Source organism: Lactuca saligna, chromosome 6, assembly GCF_052625555.1.
Source record: "Lactuca saligna cultivar CGN05327 chromosome 6, ASM5262555v1, whole genome shotgun sequence".
Taxonomy (NCBI): domain Eukaryota; kingdom Viridiplantae; phylum Streptophyta; class Magnoliopsida; order Asterales; family Asteraceae; genus Lactuca; species Lactuca saligna.
Window position 1 is genome coordinate 143,954,928 of NC_136422.1, and position 19,062 is coordinate 143,973,989.

General features: G+C 33.8%; 2 protein-coding genes and 1 pseudogene across 3 annotated transcripts; 2 read left to right on the forward strand and 1 right to left on the reverse strand.

Moving 5' to 3' along the window:
- Positions 1-951: 951 nt before the first annotated feature.
- On the reverse strand, positions 952-5,559 carry LOC145000154 (putative methyltransferase PMT14). Its single transcript, XM_078959323.1, has 7 exons — positions 5,222-5,559; positions 3,639-4,299; positions 3,310-3,520; positions 2,933-3,215; positions 2,006-2,392; positions 1,833-1,910; positions 952-1,367 (listed from the first exon to the last, which is right to left on the reverse strand). Exons 2-7 carry the CDS (start codon positions 4,275-4,277, stop codon positions 1,130-1,132), a joined length of 1,836 nt encoding a protein of 611 aa, XP_078815449.1. The 5' UTR covers positions 4,278-4,299; positions 5,222-5,559; the 3' UTR covers positions 952-1,129.
- A 2,199-nt stretch (positions 5,560-7,758) lies between these two features.
- LOC145001604 (peroxidase 20-like) lies at positions 7,759-10,297 on the forward strand (annotated as a pseudogene). Its single transcript, XR_013661654.1, has 4 exons — positions 7,759-7,997; positions 8,781-8,972; positions 9,249-9,414; positions 9,776-10,297. The product of XR_013661654.1 is annotated as a peroxidase 20-like (transcript).
- A 1,550-nt stretch (positions 10,298-11,847) lies between these two features.
- Positions 11,848-13,698, forward strand: LOC144999692 (S-norcoclaurine synthase 1-like). The gene is made up of 4 exons (XM_078958822.1): positions 11,848-12,503; positions 12,590-12,834; positions 12,967-13,291; positions 13,369-13,698. Exons 1-4 carry the CDS (start codon positions 12,234-12,236, stop codon positions 13,606-13,608), a joined length of 1,080 nt encoding a protein of 359 aa, XP_078814948.1. The 5' UTR covers positions 11,848-12,233; the 3' UTR covers positions 13,609-13,698.
- Positions 13,699-19,062: the final 5,364 nt, after the last annotated feature.

Consider the following 19,062-nt stretch of genomic DNA (forward strand, 5'->3'; position numbering starts at 1 on the left):
TTCAGCCACGTGTATACCATCAATTGGATGTTATCAACAACTGAGGGAGTAGTGATAAGTTTTTTGAATAACCTTACATTCCTAGCCTTCTATATCTCCCAGAGTGTACCATAACATATGTTGATCAAGACCTTTTTCTTCATACGAATTACGATCGCCCTACTTTGTTGCATATTCAATCAGATCACCCACTTTGTTAAATTGAAAGTGATGCATGTTAAACCATTTCCAAATCCATTCTCATACTATCTTCGCAAAAGTGCAATTGAGTAGAATATGGGTTGATACTGTCTTCGCCTCCATACATTGTCCAGATTGGGTTGATTATAATCGAGACTTTTATGTTCAAAAAAGAAAATTTGAGACTAAAGTGAAACTTTTCCGAAAATATTGAAACTTTTCTGAAAATTTCCCGTTTTGAAACTACTGAATTAAGAATTCACGTCATAAATTCAACTCAAACCTCCTTTGAAGTTCTCAAGCACAATGACAACTTCAATTAAATCCTAATATGTCAAACTTTAGTTATGATGGATTCTAATGGGAATGAGTTAGAAAACTTAAACGAAGGTTACATTCATCATCAGTTTCACAAAATACATCTCCATTTAGAATTCATCAATGTTAACGTTTCAAAGCTTCAAAACACATCCAAACTCCAAATCAAGCAAAACAAAGGAGGTTTGAGTGCAAATTGAAGAACAGGTAGGTACCTTCTATACTCCTATGTGAAGTCCTTAGCTTCAATTTCCCAACTAAATGATATTTTTTTAAATTATGTTTTTTTGATATTTGGTATTAAAACTTGCATTACATAGTATTACTCACAACCTTAGCCTAATAACCAAAAATTTTCAACATATTTATGTTGTCACCTCAATTACCATGCACATCCGTTGTATGCCTTATCAAAAACCTATCAACCATGCAATACTTTTAAGCTAAATAACCTAAAAATAACAACATTAAAAGGTTTTTACGAATAGTTAAAACAATCTACATCAACACCCACATCGAAATGCATATAACCAACGCAAATCTTGATTTTCCTCTTATGGAAAAAATCCGTTTGGGTCGTGGGATAATACAAAATACTACTTTTTTTTTTTTACTAAAACAGTTTTGTTAATCACTCACTTGATGATGTATCATTCCCTTTGTTTCCAACCCAATATTGTTTATACGCGACAAATATCTTTTTTGGAACAAAAGGCCCCTCTTCATGATCAAGCAATTTAACATCCCATCTCATGCCAGCTGTAATTTTCATGACTTTGGTCAACACATCTACTTCATCTCGAAGTATCACTAATCCTTCAGGCCTCAAAATTCGATCCATTTCTAGGAGGATATCTTCTAGATCACATCTGTTTAGGCAATTCAACAATTTAATCTCCATTTTTTGTTATAGCATTGCAATTTCAAAACTCTATTGCTACCTTTAAAATTATAACAAATAATTTCATAGTACGATGTTTTCCTGTAAAGTGGAGAAAAGTGACCATCTTCCCATATTATAATTCAAAAAACGTTAACTTTTATGATGATAAACTTTTTGACTATATAAAGTCACATTTTTAAAATTTGTGGTCACTCATCTAAAAGTTTTGTCTTTATATAATCCCTGTCATATTTAAAGTTTAGTACATCATGAAATCCTCAAACTTCTAAAAAGAAAAAAAAAAATCATGTTTCTACAATGTGTAGTAAGACAAATATTTTGTCATGCTTTAAAGATGTTTGCTACAAAGAAATCGACACACCTTTGTTACAGATTTTTTTTTTTTATCATAAATTAAAAGATATGTATTCATGAATAACAAGAGACTTACTTGTTCTCATACAAGCTGAATAGACCATTTCCATGGATAAGATCATATGTTCTTGGGTAAGTGGAGAAGCCTTCACACCTGAAAGACAACATTTGGAGAATAAACTTTGCAATAATAATTAATAACTACCTTTGTTTATTATATCCAATTTTATAAAAAATTATGGAGCTCACCAGTCATGATATATACCAATAAGACCTCGCTCAAAAACAGCAGCCAATGTGTTTGGAGCAATAGTAGGCACAACATTCATCACCCATAATTTATTAGACTCAATTGCTGCAGCAAAACCTCCATAACCAGCATTCATATCCATTATATTTCTATATCTTGAAGTGCCAATTAACCGATTTGCCCTTTTGTAAGTAGCAACATATGTCTTCCAAATTTTACTATCTTCTTGATAAGATTCAATAGAAACTTCTGGAACTAGTCCCTTGGATATGACAGGTGGCACTGCCTGTAGCCTTGCTGGAAACTTTTTCAACTCCCCTCCTGCTACTTCATTTGCAGTGTTTACTTTAGGGTATGGAGTTACACATGTTTCCATTTTCTTGTACCTATCATAAATAGAGCAACCATTTTTTTTTTATCACAAAATATATTAAGTTTTAATAAAACTATAAAATTATATGCATATACAATTATGGAGTCCATATGTTTAGGCGATTTAGTCCTTATCTTCTTTTATATTCATTTTGACCATTTTATCCGGTTAACAAGTCATCCAACTTTCAAAAATTACACTTTTGGCCCAGATTTTAAATTTTATTACAAACTTGGTCCAAAATTTACACTTTTGGCCTAGATTTCAAAATTTTGTTACAAATTCATCCTAAATTTAGTTTTTTACATCTTTTTTTTGAAAATTTTGTTTCGGATATGTTTTTTTTTGCTTTATAAAATCATATTTATACAAAAAAATAAGTTATATTGGCATGACATGACATTACAGAACATGTTGTGATGACAAGACTGACATGACAGGTTGTACTCACACAAGTTGTACAACAGCACAGTCTGTCCAGACATGACATGACAGAACAGGTTGTACTGTGTTTGGTGGGACCAGGACTTTTGCTTTGAAGAAGAAGACTCACCAGACATTATCGGTATCAGTTGATTTACAGAAATTTGCAGGATTGATTTTGCAAGATTTGGGATTAACTTTCTTTCTCCAAATAGCAATATCTCCTTTCTCATATTTCTTCTCCCAACAAAGAGATTCAGCAAGTTTTTCAATCTTTCTTTGTTCAGCTCTCAAATCCTCCTTTGACCTTTTCCATGTCTGATAGTATGTCTTCCAGTTAATCGGAGGACCAGATAAAATCCAAAATCCACCAGGTCTAAGAACTCGATCAACTTCCATTAGATACTTCCCATCTACACATAATTTTCAATGTTTCCTATTACAACATTAACTTTACAAAATCTACCAATTTGGAAAAGTTATAGTTTTAAATTAGTAGTGACTCACCATTTTCACCCCATGGTATGAGGCATCGTGAGCATTGAGCCATATCAAAAGCTCTTGAAGGAAAAGGAAGTTTTATTGATCCAAGAACACCAATAATAGCAGGGACACCTCGCTCTAAAGCAAACTGAACTTGTGCTTCATGATTATCCCTTGGTGCAAATGACATGGCTAAAACATTTCTCTTCATCAGATATGCACCCCAGCTTGCAACCTATGCCAACATTGTTGTAATACAAAGGAATAAAAATAAGATGCTATGAATGTATGTTGATGCTTCTTGCATTTAACCCATAAGAAAAGATAAGGAAGAGGTTGATAAGAAAACCTACCCCACAACCAGTATCAAGAGCTGTTCTAACAGATCCATCAGCAATTGGAATCACTGATGCAAGTTCATCAATATATGCATCTGCTCCTTGAGGAAACATTGTTCCACCACCTGGAAACTTAAAGACATTGCCTTGATACTCAACCCAATGTTGATTCGCCTTCTCAACAGTTAAATGTTTGAAAGGGACATTAGCATAATGGACATAGTCACGACCTTTTGGCCATGGAAATGGAGTTGAATACCCTTTTGGAGCTGGAATAAGACATTTCAACTTTTCTTCTTGAGGGGGGCAATGTCTTTCTCTGTATACCATGTTTTCTCTTGGGAACCTCATGGCTCTGTCTTGTTCATGGCAGGGGGTGTAATCGGTGTATTTGACATCACATGGTTTGAAGGTTTTGGATTTTGGTTTGGAAGAATCGGGAATGGGAATATTGTGATGAGGGTGGAAATCAAGGGTGGAAAAGTCTTCCTCACATTCTGTTTTCTTGGTTATGTCCATTGCTATACTATCTCCCTTTCCAAAACCACTTTTCTGCCATGTTCCTAGTAAGTAGAAGAAACAACACAGCCCAAACACAATGATTATAGATAATGGACTTCTTCTTCTATTTGCTGGATTGTTCTTAGACCCCATATTGTGCTTCAGAACCTTGGGCCTGAAAGTTAAAACTTACTTCAAACGGGTTTTTTCAATCAAAATAGTCAAGACACACAAATGGAAACATGATTTAATGAAACATAGGAGATCAAGATAAGTTTCTAACAAGACAAGTAATTGCATATTTGGTAATGGAAACAGTAATGATTTAGACTTTAGGATGCAAGAAATTGGAAATCTTAATGATCTCTCTCTATAGGAATGTTGCTGTTGGTTAAATATCCAAGATCCCTTTTGATCTTAACAAAATTGAGAGAGCTTGAGGACCAAAATCAATTGAGTTTTTGGTTTGCAACGATTAGTAATTTGGATTTCCACTTTTACCTAAAACAAAACATTTCATTCAATTTGGTAAACCCTAAAGTGCATTTAATTTGGGAGCATAAGGCGTAAAATTTTGACTTATTAAATTTCTCACGCACTTCGCTTTACTGCGTGCTAGACAAAATCAGAGATCCAGGCGATAACCTAGGAGGAAAAGCTATCGGTTTAGTAGATCAAGATAGGGGAAATAAGTCGCTTTGGATTTCCAGAAAAAGCATCTTAAGTGTAGAGAACTTATCCCAAACTAGTAAAAACGACTGACTAATTCAGATCAGAACAAGCATGCAGATCAAGCTATAGCACCAGTTAACCAGTTCCTAATTAAACTTTTATATCACAAACCGACATTGCTGCTCTAATACAAATCATTAAACGAAAAAAGGCATATAACGACAATAACATCAATTCATCAATCATTTTCACGAAATCTAAAAGAAGTCCGAGCAGGTTATAACGAAGAACCATAATATAACAAATGCAACGAGTTCACATAGTAAATCAACAAAGTTCAAATCAAAATACAAACAGAAGAAATCAGAAGTAGTAGAATTGAAATTGAGCGAGTACTATTGATTCCGCAGCAAAGCAAAAAGTACCTGATTGATTAAAACGCAGATCTACTCTCTTCTCTAACTTTCCCTCGCTAACTTTGGCATTCAGAAAAGATAGTTTCAGACTTTCAGAGAGAAGGAGTGGAGCAATAGTAGCTTAAGTAGGAGTGTGAGAGAATTGCCTTATATTGTTTATATAATTGATAGATTCATTATATAATATTTTGAGGAAGAAAGTGGCGGAGTTGACGATCGCCGACGACGGCGGTCGGTGACGGTGGAGATCTGGTGGACAGGCTGGACAAATATTCAACTTTATAGTTTATATATTGACGACGTTTTTATCGCGGCCGTTGTAACTATTTTATCCAAATGACTGAAAAATACAAAAAAGAAAAAGAGAGTGAAAATTGGTTCGATCTAAATTTGGGGATATCTTATTTTCGAAATGTAAATATAGAAAACACAATTATTTTTTTTTCTCTAAAATACCAATTCTAGATTACTAATTCATTACCAAATTGATAAATTCTATAGAGAAAACGACAACCGATTCTAATATATCTGATGGTGACATGAATACGGAAAACATGTATCGTCCTTCAAAAAACACTAATAATTAAACTCAAAATAATTTAATAAAAATGTCCAAAAATACGTATATTATATTCTATTTTAATAACATCTTAAAAAGAATTAAATGAATAAGGTTAAAAGTCTTTAAAAATCACATTTTTCTTTGCCGATATAATGGGCGTGGGACATATTGAACATCAATGCCCACGATTGAATTTATTAGGTACCCACCATTCACATAAAACCAATGTATTTCCTCTTTTTATTGATTTCACATACTTTTCATTTAATGAAAATATAAAAAATCATACAGAAAAACCTTGACTTATCTTTGGTTTAATGATAAAACAAATCTTTATAACCTTCAGGTGATGGATACGAGCTCTTTATTAGTGGATGAGTTTGTTTGATCATTTAAATATCATGATTGAAATTTAGAGTTGTTCGTTGGATTTAGAAAAACGTAACGTATATTTATTATATGAATACGTATATCCTTTTTATGTTATTTAATATTTGATTATAAAGGAAGGAATTTAATTATTAATAATATTAATCTTAGAAAAGTATTTACATAACGAATAATGGTTAAATTGATATTCGTGCAACAACTTCTCATTTTTTTCAAGTAATGCATGTAACAAAATTGACTTATAACCGATATATACAACAATATTTCAGTGTATACAATAAAGTTGACATTTTAATAATTTATGTATCAAAAAAATTATGAATTTTTAATAACAAAAGAAGAGTTGTATAATTTGTGTTAAAAATATTTGTTGCATAAATTGGTAAGCGATAAAATGTGGTTACATGAACATACATTAAACCCATATATAATATAAGTATACATTGTTATCTTTTAGGTAAATTGTTATTTAATGTAAAGTATATATTAATAGACTCATACAATGATATTTTATAGGTTCTTAAGGGCAAAAATTATATTTGGTTTGGGCTGGATTTGTTAAGCGAAGACACCTATTTGTTAAATCAAGTCATTGTGGTTCAAAATAAATAATGTTTGGTGGTTTTATCATAACGAGCAAATATCATATGATAATTTCAGTGTTAAACAACAAAAATACATTTAAACAATTCAACTGCAAAATGTAATGTTGACAAAACCATTTTATTTCTTTGATTTGATGCATTAGTTTCAATGCATAACTTCCTTTCATACGAGTTATGAAAATAACAAATTGATTTTCTTGTTGTTTTGATATCAATATTATACTCATCGTTAAATAATTGATAATCCTTGAATAAAAAAATTATAATATCCTTCGGAATTCAATTATATGCAATTTTCTTCATTCCACGTCAAGATATTCAAGTGGTCAAACTTATTTTTGTTTATTAAAAAAATGTGAGGGCAACAAAACATTCATATAATCATGTGAAAGTCAATCGATCGATTTATGCGTTTGAATCCTTTTAAGGTGAATCATGTGATTGTAGTAAAAATCTGCAACAATCTTCTATATTTACTATTCTTATGAAAACGGAACTAAGATAACAATGCATGTATTAAACTTAGAAGAACCAAAAAGGTAGTAGTTGGGAGTTGTTTAAATCTTAGGTATAAAGTAATGCTTTTTCATGGTTTTAAGGATGGGAATTCCTATATATCACACAAACGACAACTGCATTGAATACTTCTAGCATACTTCAACCGATGATGTACTCAAGCTCTAATATAGGATCATGTCTAGGATCAAAATTGATTTACTCAAGCTCTAATATAGGATCATGTCTAGGATCAAAATTGTAGCTAAAATGAAGAGTCAAATGCCTTTAAATCAGGTGTATCTGCTTTGACTATATGATCATGATCAAACAAAGAATTGTTGAAAAGGGTAAGTTGTTTAGAAAACGTAAGAAAAAGACATGTAAAACAGTTGCAGGAGTCAAAAGCATCATTTTTTTAGAATTCTCCATACGTTAAAAATTTGCTTAAATAGTTGAAAAGATTAACACCCATGACAGATTTACATTCTCGTTTCATTTGTCTTTTTCTTGAATGATGAACAACATTATTACATTTTTGTTAGTAGTCATTGCATTATTGCAAACCAAATTAAGTTTGTGTGATAACGAACCTCTTGTTCTTAGGTACTACAAAGAAACATGTCCCTTGTTGGAAGAGATTGTTCATCATCAAGTAGAAATTGCGGTTCTAAAAGAACCTCGAATGGCTGCTTCACTTCTTCGCCTACATTTCCATGATTGTTTTGTATTGGTAAATTCACTCATCTTTCTAAATTTCATATTCTTTTTTGGGTCTATTGCTATGATACTTTTGTCACACCCTAAGCCCATAGTGCCATTAGACTAGCCTAATAACATCAACATCGATATAAAACCATGGCCCACAACTTAAAGGTTATAAGGGGCCCACAATTCTTGCTTTCCAATTTCTTGGAAAAGGGTCATTACATAAGATAATGTTGCATTTGTTGGTTGTGTTTGGTATGATATAATTAGAGAAGGAATGGAATGGCTCTTCCCATATGAATAAAAAAAATCTTTGTTTGTTTTGTCCAATAACATGGAAAGGACTGGACCATTCATGAAGGAATGTTAATTTTCATTCTTAGTCACGGGTGTTTGTTTCATTAATAATGGAATGGAATGAAAAATTACAATATAACCTATTTTTATCTATATAATTGGGGTTTAATGATTTTTTATTTGTGTTTAATTTTTTATGCTTGTAAATAGAAGTTTGTTAATTATAAATTTATATTAAATGATATACAAAATGTAGGTAAAATCATATTATGTATTTACACATAATATAAAATTCATATGAAAGTTCATTTCATTTCTAAAAGAAATATCAAACATGACCATGGAACATAATGACTCATTCCATTACCCGATCCATTCAATTATTTTGTCATTCCATTCCATCAAACTAAAAAGACCATTTTCATTACTTGGGTCTCATATGTATAATTCCAAGCATGTAAATGGGACCTACATAATGAAATGACATTTTTTTGTTGATAAATTGATGTAGGGTTGCGATGGTTCGGTTCTTTTGGATGATTTTGAAGGTGTAGAAAGTGAAAAGAAAGCCGAACCTAATTTGAACTCTTTAAGGGGATATGAAGTCATTGATGAAATCAAATACCTTGTTGAAGAAGCATGTCCTTGTATTGTGTCTTGTGCTGATCTTCTAGCTATTGTTGCTCGGGATGCCGTAGCTTTGGTACATATACTTCTCTTTCACTACACTTTAAAAAAAACAATCAAAATAGAACAAGGGCATTCTCATCTTTTTGCATATTTGAGAGACCGAGAGAAATTCGTTGTCCAAATTTGCTCCATTGTTTTAAATGAGATAAAAGCTGCAATTTTGTTTCATCAACATTAGTCTTAATCATAGTCCAATACATGTCAAATGCAGTATTAACTGTTCGGTTCTAACATATAAACTTTTTGGATTCTTTTGGCAAACTTGATACTTACTTTCTTTGGTGAAAAGAGAGGTGGGCCCAAGTGGAATGTGTATTTAGGAAGGAGAGACTCAATGAAAGCAAGCTTGAATGGTGCAAATAACTTTATTCCTTCTCCAAATTCTTCTTTGGAAACCCTAATTGCCAACTTTCAATCTCAAGGTCTTGGCATTCAAGAATTGGTTACTCTTTCAGGTAGGTTAACGGGTTGGATTGGGTTGCCAAAATTTTCTTGTTTATTAAAAAAAGGTTAAATGTTTGTTTATGTAATGATTATTCATATTTTTTTCGAACTCTTTAAACGAAATATGCAACTTTTATGTTTAAACCTATTGGTTGAAACGTGGTGCATAAATTGGTAAAAAAAAAAAAGTAACACGGTTTCATATAAGATAGTGAAAAAACAAAACATATGTGATTCTTTAGAACATGAATCAATCATTTTAAGATTAAAAAAAACAAAAATAAAGTTGTACTCTCGAATCAAAATCTTTAACGTTACTTCAATAATAGATATTTGTAACATTTGTTTTAGCTATCTGTTTTCATGAAACAGGTAGCCACACAATTGGGAAGGCAAAATGTAAGAGCTTTAGACAAAGAATCTATGACTACAAAGATTCTATGTCAAGCTCAGACAATCACCGCACAAAAGACAGAGTTCCAGAAGATTCTAGAATCAATATGTCCGACATCTGGAAGAGACGACACATTGGTCCCACTAGATTTCATGACCCCAACAAGATTCGACAATCAATATTTTCACAACATTAAAAGTGGCAATGGTCTCCTAATTTCAGACAATGTGTTATTGTATGATGGTGTGGAAGGAGAAATAAGAGACCTTGTTTGGGCTTTTGCCTTGGATGAAGAATATTTCTTTGGGTTGTATGCGCATTCAATGATAAAAATGGGGAATATACGTGTACTTACGGGAAAACAAGGAGAAATAAGAAAGAATTGTAGGTTCATTAACACCTAAACATAAGATTTAAATTTTAAAACTGTTTGTTTGGAACGTGTTGTTACAGATTGTGTTATTGTTGAATTTTCTTTGGATTATGCAAAGTTGAAACTTATGGGATTCTAATCTGGACAATTTCTTTTGGAGTGTTTAGTTCTCAATCAATCATGATAAATGTTCATCAGAGTTGAGGATTAATTGGGGTAATGAGAATATGTGATTATAAGCAAAATTTATATGTGTATATATGTGGTGGCAATGGTGGTTTAGAAAACATATATGATTATGTGTCAAGAAAACTCGTATAAGTATTTGTCATACATTAATTACAGTAAGACGAGGACAATAAGAATTATCATTGGCTTATGTCTAAACCAAGTATGTTATATATGTATTAGAGTTTAGAATGTAGACTTGGGTCATAACTAAAGCTTAAGTTGATCTTTAAAAAATGGTAAACCACGTATCATCAATGCTTAATTTGTCTTGGGTACATCGCATGGAATGTCAATTTTGAAGCACTAGAAATGTTTTGGTCATGCGATTCGAATCCTAAGCATGACATATGTAGAATTTTGTTTTTCAACCATTAGGTACTCATTGTGGGAGAGAAATGTTACTTTAATATTTAGAAGATTGAAATCTAAGAAATTAAGCCTCATATATATGTTTAGGCTTGATGGGTATGCTAGTGCAAGTAAATATTATGGAAATTGATAAGCATGCACTTGATTGATGATTATTACTATGGTATTAGATTTCTTAAAGATCAAGACAAATGAAGCTAAAAGAAGCTTTTCTGTCAAAATGGGGTTTTGATAGATATTATGTATACCTTCATATGTTATTTTGATTAAAGGCAAAGTATCAGCTAAAAGAAGTTTTTATGTCAAAATGAGGTTTTGATAGATATTATGTATACCTTCGTATGTTATTTTGATTAAAGGTAAAGTATCAGTAGTTATCTTTATCAAACTAAAATTGTACTTGAAGCTAATTATCTATTTACATCTAGTATGTAACAATCTCTAGTTCGTAATATATATACCTTTTTTTTGGAACATGAAATCGTCACGAGGGAATTTTAGGATAGGTTGTATTCTAACAATTGTTTCGAAACAAACATATATCACTATCAGATCTTGAAATGTTTGAAATATAAATGTGTTTGAGATTGTTTTAAGAACAACTTACTGAATTATTGTTTTTTTTTTTTTTTAAGTTAATAAGCCAAAAAAATGTTTGTATTTTTCAAAATTGTTTTTTCATTAGTTTTGATTTTTGAAAATGAAATTCTAAAAAGCATGTAAAAGATGAGAGTAAATTACTAAAATTGCCCATATGGTTTGGTCAAAATTGTACGTTTATTATTATTATTATTATTATTATTATTTTTTGCACTTGGATCGTCCTAATGGTTTGATTTTGTTGCGTTTTTCGTCCCTATAGTTTGGTTAAAATTGCACATTTGATCACTAATTTTATATATGTAAATGACGAAAATGCAACAAAATCAAACCATAGAAACGATCCGAGTACGAAAAAAAGTTAGGGACGAAACGTTTCGTTTTGACAAAAGTACGATTTCAGTAATTTTCTAATAATGTGATTTAAATGATGAAGTGGGGTGCTGGTGAAAAAAAAAAAAACTGTTTCCTATACAACCGATTACCGAGTTGGCTCACCGAACTCGAGATGTCCAGGTCAAAGAATGGTGTTTGCCAACCTTGACGTCCATACTCCATAGTGTGTTTAAGCCAATTGATACCTTCTGCCGGCGCCGGCGCAAAATACATTCATAACAACGTCATACACACACGCCTATGAATTCAATTGATAAAGCTCGGTCGATCTGCCGGCCGGCCGAGCAAGCATCTCTTGTTGTTGAATGTTTAAAACAACGTCACAACTACAAAACAATCGATAAATAATTCCAAGGACAACAATACATAAAGCAATGGATTCAATTACAAATCGGTGAACTCGGCAAACTTATATACAAGTTTCAAATCGAAGAAGCCATGTGAATCGTACAGGTTAGGCAACGACGATGGAAGAAAATACCGACGAGGTGATGAACAGATCTGAGTATGGTGGTTCGATTCCTGTTGATAATGTACAAGCGCTTGCTTCCAAGGACTTGAAAGACATTCCGATTCGGTATATTCGACCGGAAATTGAGTCGGAAGAGGTTTTAACTGATGAATCGCTGCAAATTCCGGTGATCGACATTAGCAAACTCGCCGTCGCAGGAAAACCTGGCTACGATGATGAATTGGATAAACTTCATCTTGCTTGTAAGAATTGGGGCTTCTTCCAGGTGATTAATTCATGCATACACACACATGTATATGTACACATATGGTGAATTTAATTATTGATCGAGAGCTTTACTAATGCAAACAGCTGATAAATCACGGGATAACGGAAAGCATAGATGCAATGAAGAAGGTTACAGAGGAGTTCTTCAAGCTGCCATTAGAGGAGAAGATGAACTGTGCACAAATTCCGAGCTCCATTGAAGGTTATGGTCAAGCATTTGTGGTTTCTGAGGATCAAAAACTTGATTGGGGTGACATGCTCTTCATCTTAACCTTGCCAATCCCCCAACGAAACATGAGATTTTGGCCTCAAACTCCGCCTTCATTCAGGTAATTTGTACGTCTGTTATTCTTAAACGATCAAATTCAATCTGTAATTATGTATTCAGAGTTCATAAATTTCAACTCAATCATGATTTGTTTTGAACAAAACATGATCTCATTTGAATTATTATGATCCAGAACAACTCTAGATGAATACTCAAAGGTATTACAAGGCGTTTCGATGGAATTGTTCAAGTTAATGTCTATAAACCTCGGAATCAAACCTGCAACACTTAGCAACATGTATGAAAATTGCACACAAGGTATCAGAATGAACTACTATCCTCCATGTTATGAAGCAGACAAGGTTTTAGGGTTAGCACCACACTCAGATGCAACAGGGATAACCCTCTTAATTCAAATCAATGAAGTTCAAGGTCTACAAATCAAGAAGAACTCAAAATGGGTGCCCATAAAACCCATTCCAGGATCAATTATTGTCAACATCGGTGATGTCATGGAGGTAATCAATTAATCTTTTAGAATATTAAGCCATTTTAAACAAATGAATCAAAATATGTTGCCTACTTTTTGAAACAGATAATGAGTAATGGAGAGTACACTAGTATTGAGCATAGGGCTATGGTCAACATTGAAAGAGAGAGGATTTCCATTGCTGCTTTTCATAGTCCGGGAGTCAAAGCTATGATTGGGCCATTGATGGAGCTTGTTAAAGATAAGACACCAAAATATAAGACAATTGATTCAGAAGATTATGTGAGATTAGTTGTTAATAGCAAACTTGATGGCAAATCCTTAATTGATCATATGAGGATTTGATTGAATAGCAATTATTGAAGGTTTTATTTTATAAGTTTATAATCATATATATGACTCGAAAAATTCATATAAAGGTTGACTTTTTGGTAATCGGCTTTTAATTTTTCTAGCTAACTTATTCTTAGCAAATGATTCTTGTTAGAGGTGATGCTTTTCGACTCTTGCAATAAATGGGTGAATTCGAGTGTGATACTATGTTAAAACAATGTGTTTAATGTCCCATTATGGACCTAATTAATTGAAAATAGTTGGTTTGAAGTGAAAATCAATTTGAAGAACTTTTGTGACCAAAGTACAATCTAGGTTCTTAATGACAAGAACAATAATATGATCGACTAGTTTATTAATTTTTCATCTCGTGGCTTAATTAGAATATAGAAAAAGCTGATACTTTGGTGTGTGAAGCAATAGAGGAACTCTCTTTTGGGTTGCCATGAGTCGTATAAAAAATTGTTTTTTTTTTTTTTTTTTTTTTTTTCTTTTTTGTAGAAATAGATTTGGGGTTGATCTTATACTTACAACTGTGAAAATGGTGTTTATAAAATATGTTTGTCGATTTCTAGGGTTTTACACTCAAAAAATGATTTTATGTGGATGAGTTTGAAATTGTTTTATGTTTATAGTGTTTTCCCAAATATGTTTTTTCACTTGTATTTTTGTTTATTTATTATACTAATAAAAATATTGACTTTGCTCATATTTTTGTGTACTTAAATATCAAAATTTAATACTTTCATTTGTATATTAAGGTTATAACCCGTAGGAACCACGGTTATAAAATAAATTATTTTTTTGTAAAATAAGTCATAATTACAAATCAATTATTGTAAATAAATTATTAGTAAAGATATATATTTTTCTAGTTATATAAAATTATAATCGTTGTTTTAAATGAATATGTGAAATATATTTTGAAGATATATATATATATATATATATATATATATATATATATATATATATATATATATATATATATATATATATATATATATATATATATATATATATATATGATAATATTTATTTGTGAAATAATGAAAAAACAATAACAATAATATATAATAAAATATTATAAAATAAATAACCACAGTAAATGAAGTAAATTAAAATTGTTATATAATTAGTTAATTAAGTTGTTCAAATAAACATATATGAAAAAATATAATAAATCACAACTGAAAATTATAATAAAGTTTTATTAACAATAATAATAAAAGATGTTATATGAAATAATATTGTAGCACCTGGTTTCCGGTATGTGAATTTTATTTAAGCATTGCCCTATTTTAGCCTTGGACTCGGCGAGTCATAAGGTCCGACTCGCCGAGTAGGGACGAGACTCAGGACACGTTTAAGTGGGCGACTCGGCGAGTCCATATCCTGGACTTGGCGAGTCACCGCTGCTGGATGAAACCCTAAGTTTCAAGGGTTTGCATCCTATTTAAACCCTCATTCCGCCCCCAACTCGTCCCCATTCACCCCCAGAACTCCCCCAACATCGTTTTCCCTTATTTCCTTGAGAGGTTAAAGTTTTCTTGGTGTGTTCTTGAAGGTTTTGAGGAGAAAGAGGAGTAGATCAAGAAGAGGAGAAGGAGATCAGTCATCCTTGTGTCATTTCAACATTTTCCTTGAGGTATATCTCGTTTTTCCCCTGTTTCTATGCTTAGGATTTCATTTGGGACACTCTTGAGCAATTCTTCAAGCTTGTTTGTGCTTAATGTTTCGTAATAAGTGGATTAACCTTTAGATCTAGGCAAGATTGAGCTCCAGGAGCTCAGATCTGTGAGCTTTATGGCCCCATGTGGCTTGTTCATCCTAGATCTACCCTTTTGAGGCATTTTGCACCCTAAAATCCACATTAGTGAATATCCACACGTAAAGTTGGAAACTTTACGTGTGATTTGGGTCCTAGAAGTCCAGATCTATGAATGGCATGGACTGAAATCGAGTAAATCTGTGTATTTGGTGGATGCATGGCGACGACTCGGCGAGTCGTATAGGTGACTCGGCGAGTCTGGTCGCGAGTCACCGATTTGGTCCCTTCATGATGTGTCGAGTTGAGCCGTGAGTCACAGGGGGTGACTCGGTGAGTTGGGAGCTGAACTCACCCATGTTAGGACTCGGCGAGTCAATGCCCTGACTCGGCGAGTCCAAGGCAATCTTCATAGATCAAGAACAGACTCGGCGAGTTGTTCATACAACTCGGCGAGTCTTAGCATAAAGTGTTCTTCAGATGAAGATGAACTCGACGAGTTGTTCATACAACTCGGCGAGTAGGATGAAGGAGTTGAATGACAGTTAGAAGGTGAACTCGTCGAGTCATAGCCCGACTCGACGAGTAGAACCAGGGACCCAGGACAATGGTTTGCTAGGGACTCGGCGAGTGGTGATCCACTCGGCGAGTCGGGTCAACTGAAAGTTGACTCTAACATTGGCTTAGAGCTAGACCAGGGGTAAAATGGTCATTTTACCTAAAGGACAGTTAGCAGTGTTTGATTGAGTATGTTGTGGGAATTGCAGCCGGAGGACTCCCGGAGCAGCAGCAGTCAGTTAGTTCCCGATCAGTTCAGCAGCTACTTTGAGGTGAGTTACCTTCCAGTAGTAGTGGGTCTAAGGCCACACGGCCGGCCCACCAGTAGGAGATGTATGATAGATGATTGTCTTTGTGATATCATCTAGGTTTGCTATTACCTGTTATGTTGCATGCTATCATGATACGTTATATGCAATAGTAGTAGAGTTCGGTTGTTAGGACCGCTGGGTAGTCAGACACCCCAGAATTATCTGACTGTATGTGATGGTATGCTTGTATGTTGGTCTATTATGTTATGCGATAGAGGTAGCGGAAGGGGACCAGTCCCCGAGGATCGGTTGTTAGGACCGATGGGTAGTCAGCACCCCATAATGGCTTGACATGGGTAGTCAGCACCCCAGAATGGCTTGACACGGGTAAGACGGCACCCCAGAATGGCCGTATGGGTAGGTCGGCACCCCAGAGTGGTCGTACCGGGTAGTCAGGCACCCCAGAATAGTCTGGCAGTGCGTATGTTATGTGATTGTATGGTATGTGGTACGTTGGGGGAACTCACTAAGCTTTGTGCTTACGTTTACAGTTTTGTTTTCAGGTACCTCTGCATCGAAGGGGAAGGAGCCGGCGCGGTAGCAGCACGTCATACACACACTCTTCGGTTTCCGCATTTACGAGATTTACTGGGATTGTACTCTGATATTTTGAGGGGATGTATGGTTTGACCTTTTAGAACATGGTTACGATGTGTTATGGTGTGATCAAACAATGTTTTTATTTATTAATGTTTTCTAAAGTAATATTTTAAATGAAATTTTCGGACGTAAAAATTGGGTCGTTACAAGTTGGTATCAGAGCCCTGGTTTGAGGGATTCGGACACGCCTTCGGGAGTGTTTGGACTCAAATCGAGGGATTGAAAGATTTTCCAAAAGAAATTGTTCTTTAAAACCCGGAAAAGAGTCATAAGAAAGAGCAAAGTGTGTGACGTGCGCAACCGGCCGAGCTCAAGTAAGTATTCCCCATAGTACCCATACAAGTTTATGTTATGTTTATCAGCTTACGTAGAACTGCATGCTAGAATAGGCTAAGGATCTAGGAGTGATGCCTTATGTGCCTGCTTATGTGTTACAGCTTTATGAATATTGCATGCTAGAATTGAGTAGACAGCAGTAGGATAGCCTGTTTAGGTTATGCCTGAAAGTATGAGCTTAGCATCCTATGTTAAGTGTCGTTTCTTGTTATAAGAATAGTTTTGGCTTGAGTCTGTTTTTCCCTTATCCGAATTCTGCTTGCTTCGTGCTTGGTGGGATTCTGAGTAATGGGAGTTAGCCACTAGGTAAACACGTCACACCACATGTAATCAGGGTTGAATAATCCCAAAGTATTGGAACTGGCCCTATTGCGCAGCTCTTGTTTGAGTCCAACCGTTGTAGGGACGGATCTTTTACTTGAAGGATTATCTAATCCTCATCACATGTGATGGTGTTTAGGTGGTGGCTAACTGGCATTATGAGGAGACCTACAGCAGCTGAGGACCAGTCGTGTTGAACTTGAGTTTCCCCTAGGGCAAGCCTAGGATGAGAATAGCAGAGAGTAGCAGTAGTAAAGGGGAGCTGGTGGAGTCGAGGAATTCCTCGAGAAGGTACGGATAGATGTGGAAGGTAGTATGGGCCCGTACTACTGAAAGCAGAGGATCCGTACCCGAGCCGAGGAAGGCTATCATCCTTATCTAAAATTAACAATTTTAATCATAGATCCTTCAGAAAAAACTAGATCCTTCAGAAACAATTTTAATCATTCTCTACTTTGAACTCTAGATAAGGCAAAACACAATTGACCATGTAAAAAAACTAGATCCTTCAGAAACAAACCAACCTTAGATAAGGATTATCCTTGCCGCTTGTTAATTGTCATTGCAAAACCAAGGTTGTAAAAAGAGTAAATTACTGAAATTGTCACTATGGTTTGGTCAAAATTTCGCGTTTGATCCCTAATTTTTATTTTGCACTCGGACCGTCCCTGTGGTTTGATTTTGTTGCGTTTTTTGTCCCTTTCATACATAACATTAGGGACCAAACGTGCAATTTTAACCAAACCATAAGGACGAAAAACGCAACGAAATCAAACCATAGGGACGATCCGAGTGCAAAAAAAAAAGTTAGGAACCAAATGTGAAATTTTGACCAAACCATAGGGACTATTTTAGTAATTTACTCTTATAAAAATCGTTCGACGGTCGACTGGCGATAACCGATTAATCAGACTCGGCGGGGATTAATCGGCGATTAATCGGAGACCCTAAATTATTAATAAAATTATTTAAAAAATTAATATTTACTAAAAAATTAAGTATTTGGAAATTTTAAATTTTAAATTTCTAAAAAATTTAGTATAATATTTTAAATTTTGAAAGCTTAAAAGTTTAAAATTATAAAATTTTAGTGTAATATTTGAATTTTATTTTATTTTTTAAATATTTCCCGCCTATGACCACCGAGGACTGCTAAGCCTCGAGTTTGACCGATTTTGACCAATTTCCGCCAAACACCCTAATTGTAATCGGTTCGAGGCCGCCAAACGGTTAATCGGCCGTCAAGACCGATTTCTGCAACACTGTGCAAAACAAACAGCTAATGGAAACTGTCTTATTAGGAATTTGAATGGTATTTGTTTTTCAGATGGTGTTAAGGTCATTCTTGGAATAAATGTTTGATTTCCAATATTATTTACAGTTATGATAATTGTCTCAATAACATGTTTGCCCAAAGATATCACATGTAGTCTAGTTCCATTACATAAGCCATTTATTTGATCAATATTTCTCAGTAACATAACTGGAACACCGACTTTCAAAATTAACTTATGATTTGGGAGACCTAAGACTTTAAGACCATTTAAAACATCAGGTTAGTATAAATTGGCA

Coding starts and splice junctions, on each gene's coding strand:
- LOC145000154 (XM_078959323.1), bottom strand. CDS start 4,277: ATGGGGTCTAAGAACAATCCAGCAAATAGAAGAAGAAGTCCATTATCT. Junction 3,521..3,638: donor CTCTTGATACTGGTTGTGGG/GTAGGTTTTCTT, acceptor ATGTTGGCATAG/GTTGCAAGCTGGGGTGCATA. Junction 3,216..3,309: donor CATACCATGGGGTGAAAATG/GTGAGTCACTAC, acceptor AATTATGTGTAG/ATGGGAAGTATCTAATGGAA.
- LOC144999692 (XM_078958822.1), top strand. CDS start 12,234: ATGGAAGAAAATACCGACGAGGTGATGAACAGATCTGAGTATGGTGGT. Junction 12,504..12,589: donor AGAATTGGGGCTTCTTCCAG/GTGATTAATTCA, acceptor TAATGCAAACAG/CTGATAAATCACGGGATAAC. Junction 12,835..12,966: donor CAAACTCCGCCTTCATTCAG/GTAATTTGTACG, acceptor ATTATGATCCAG/AACAACTCTAGATGAATACT.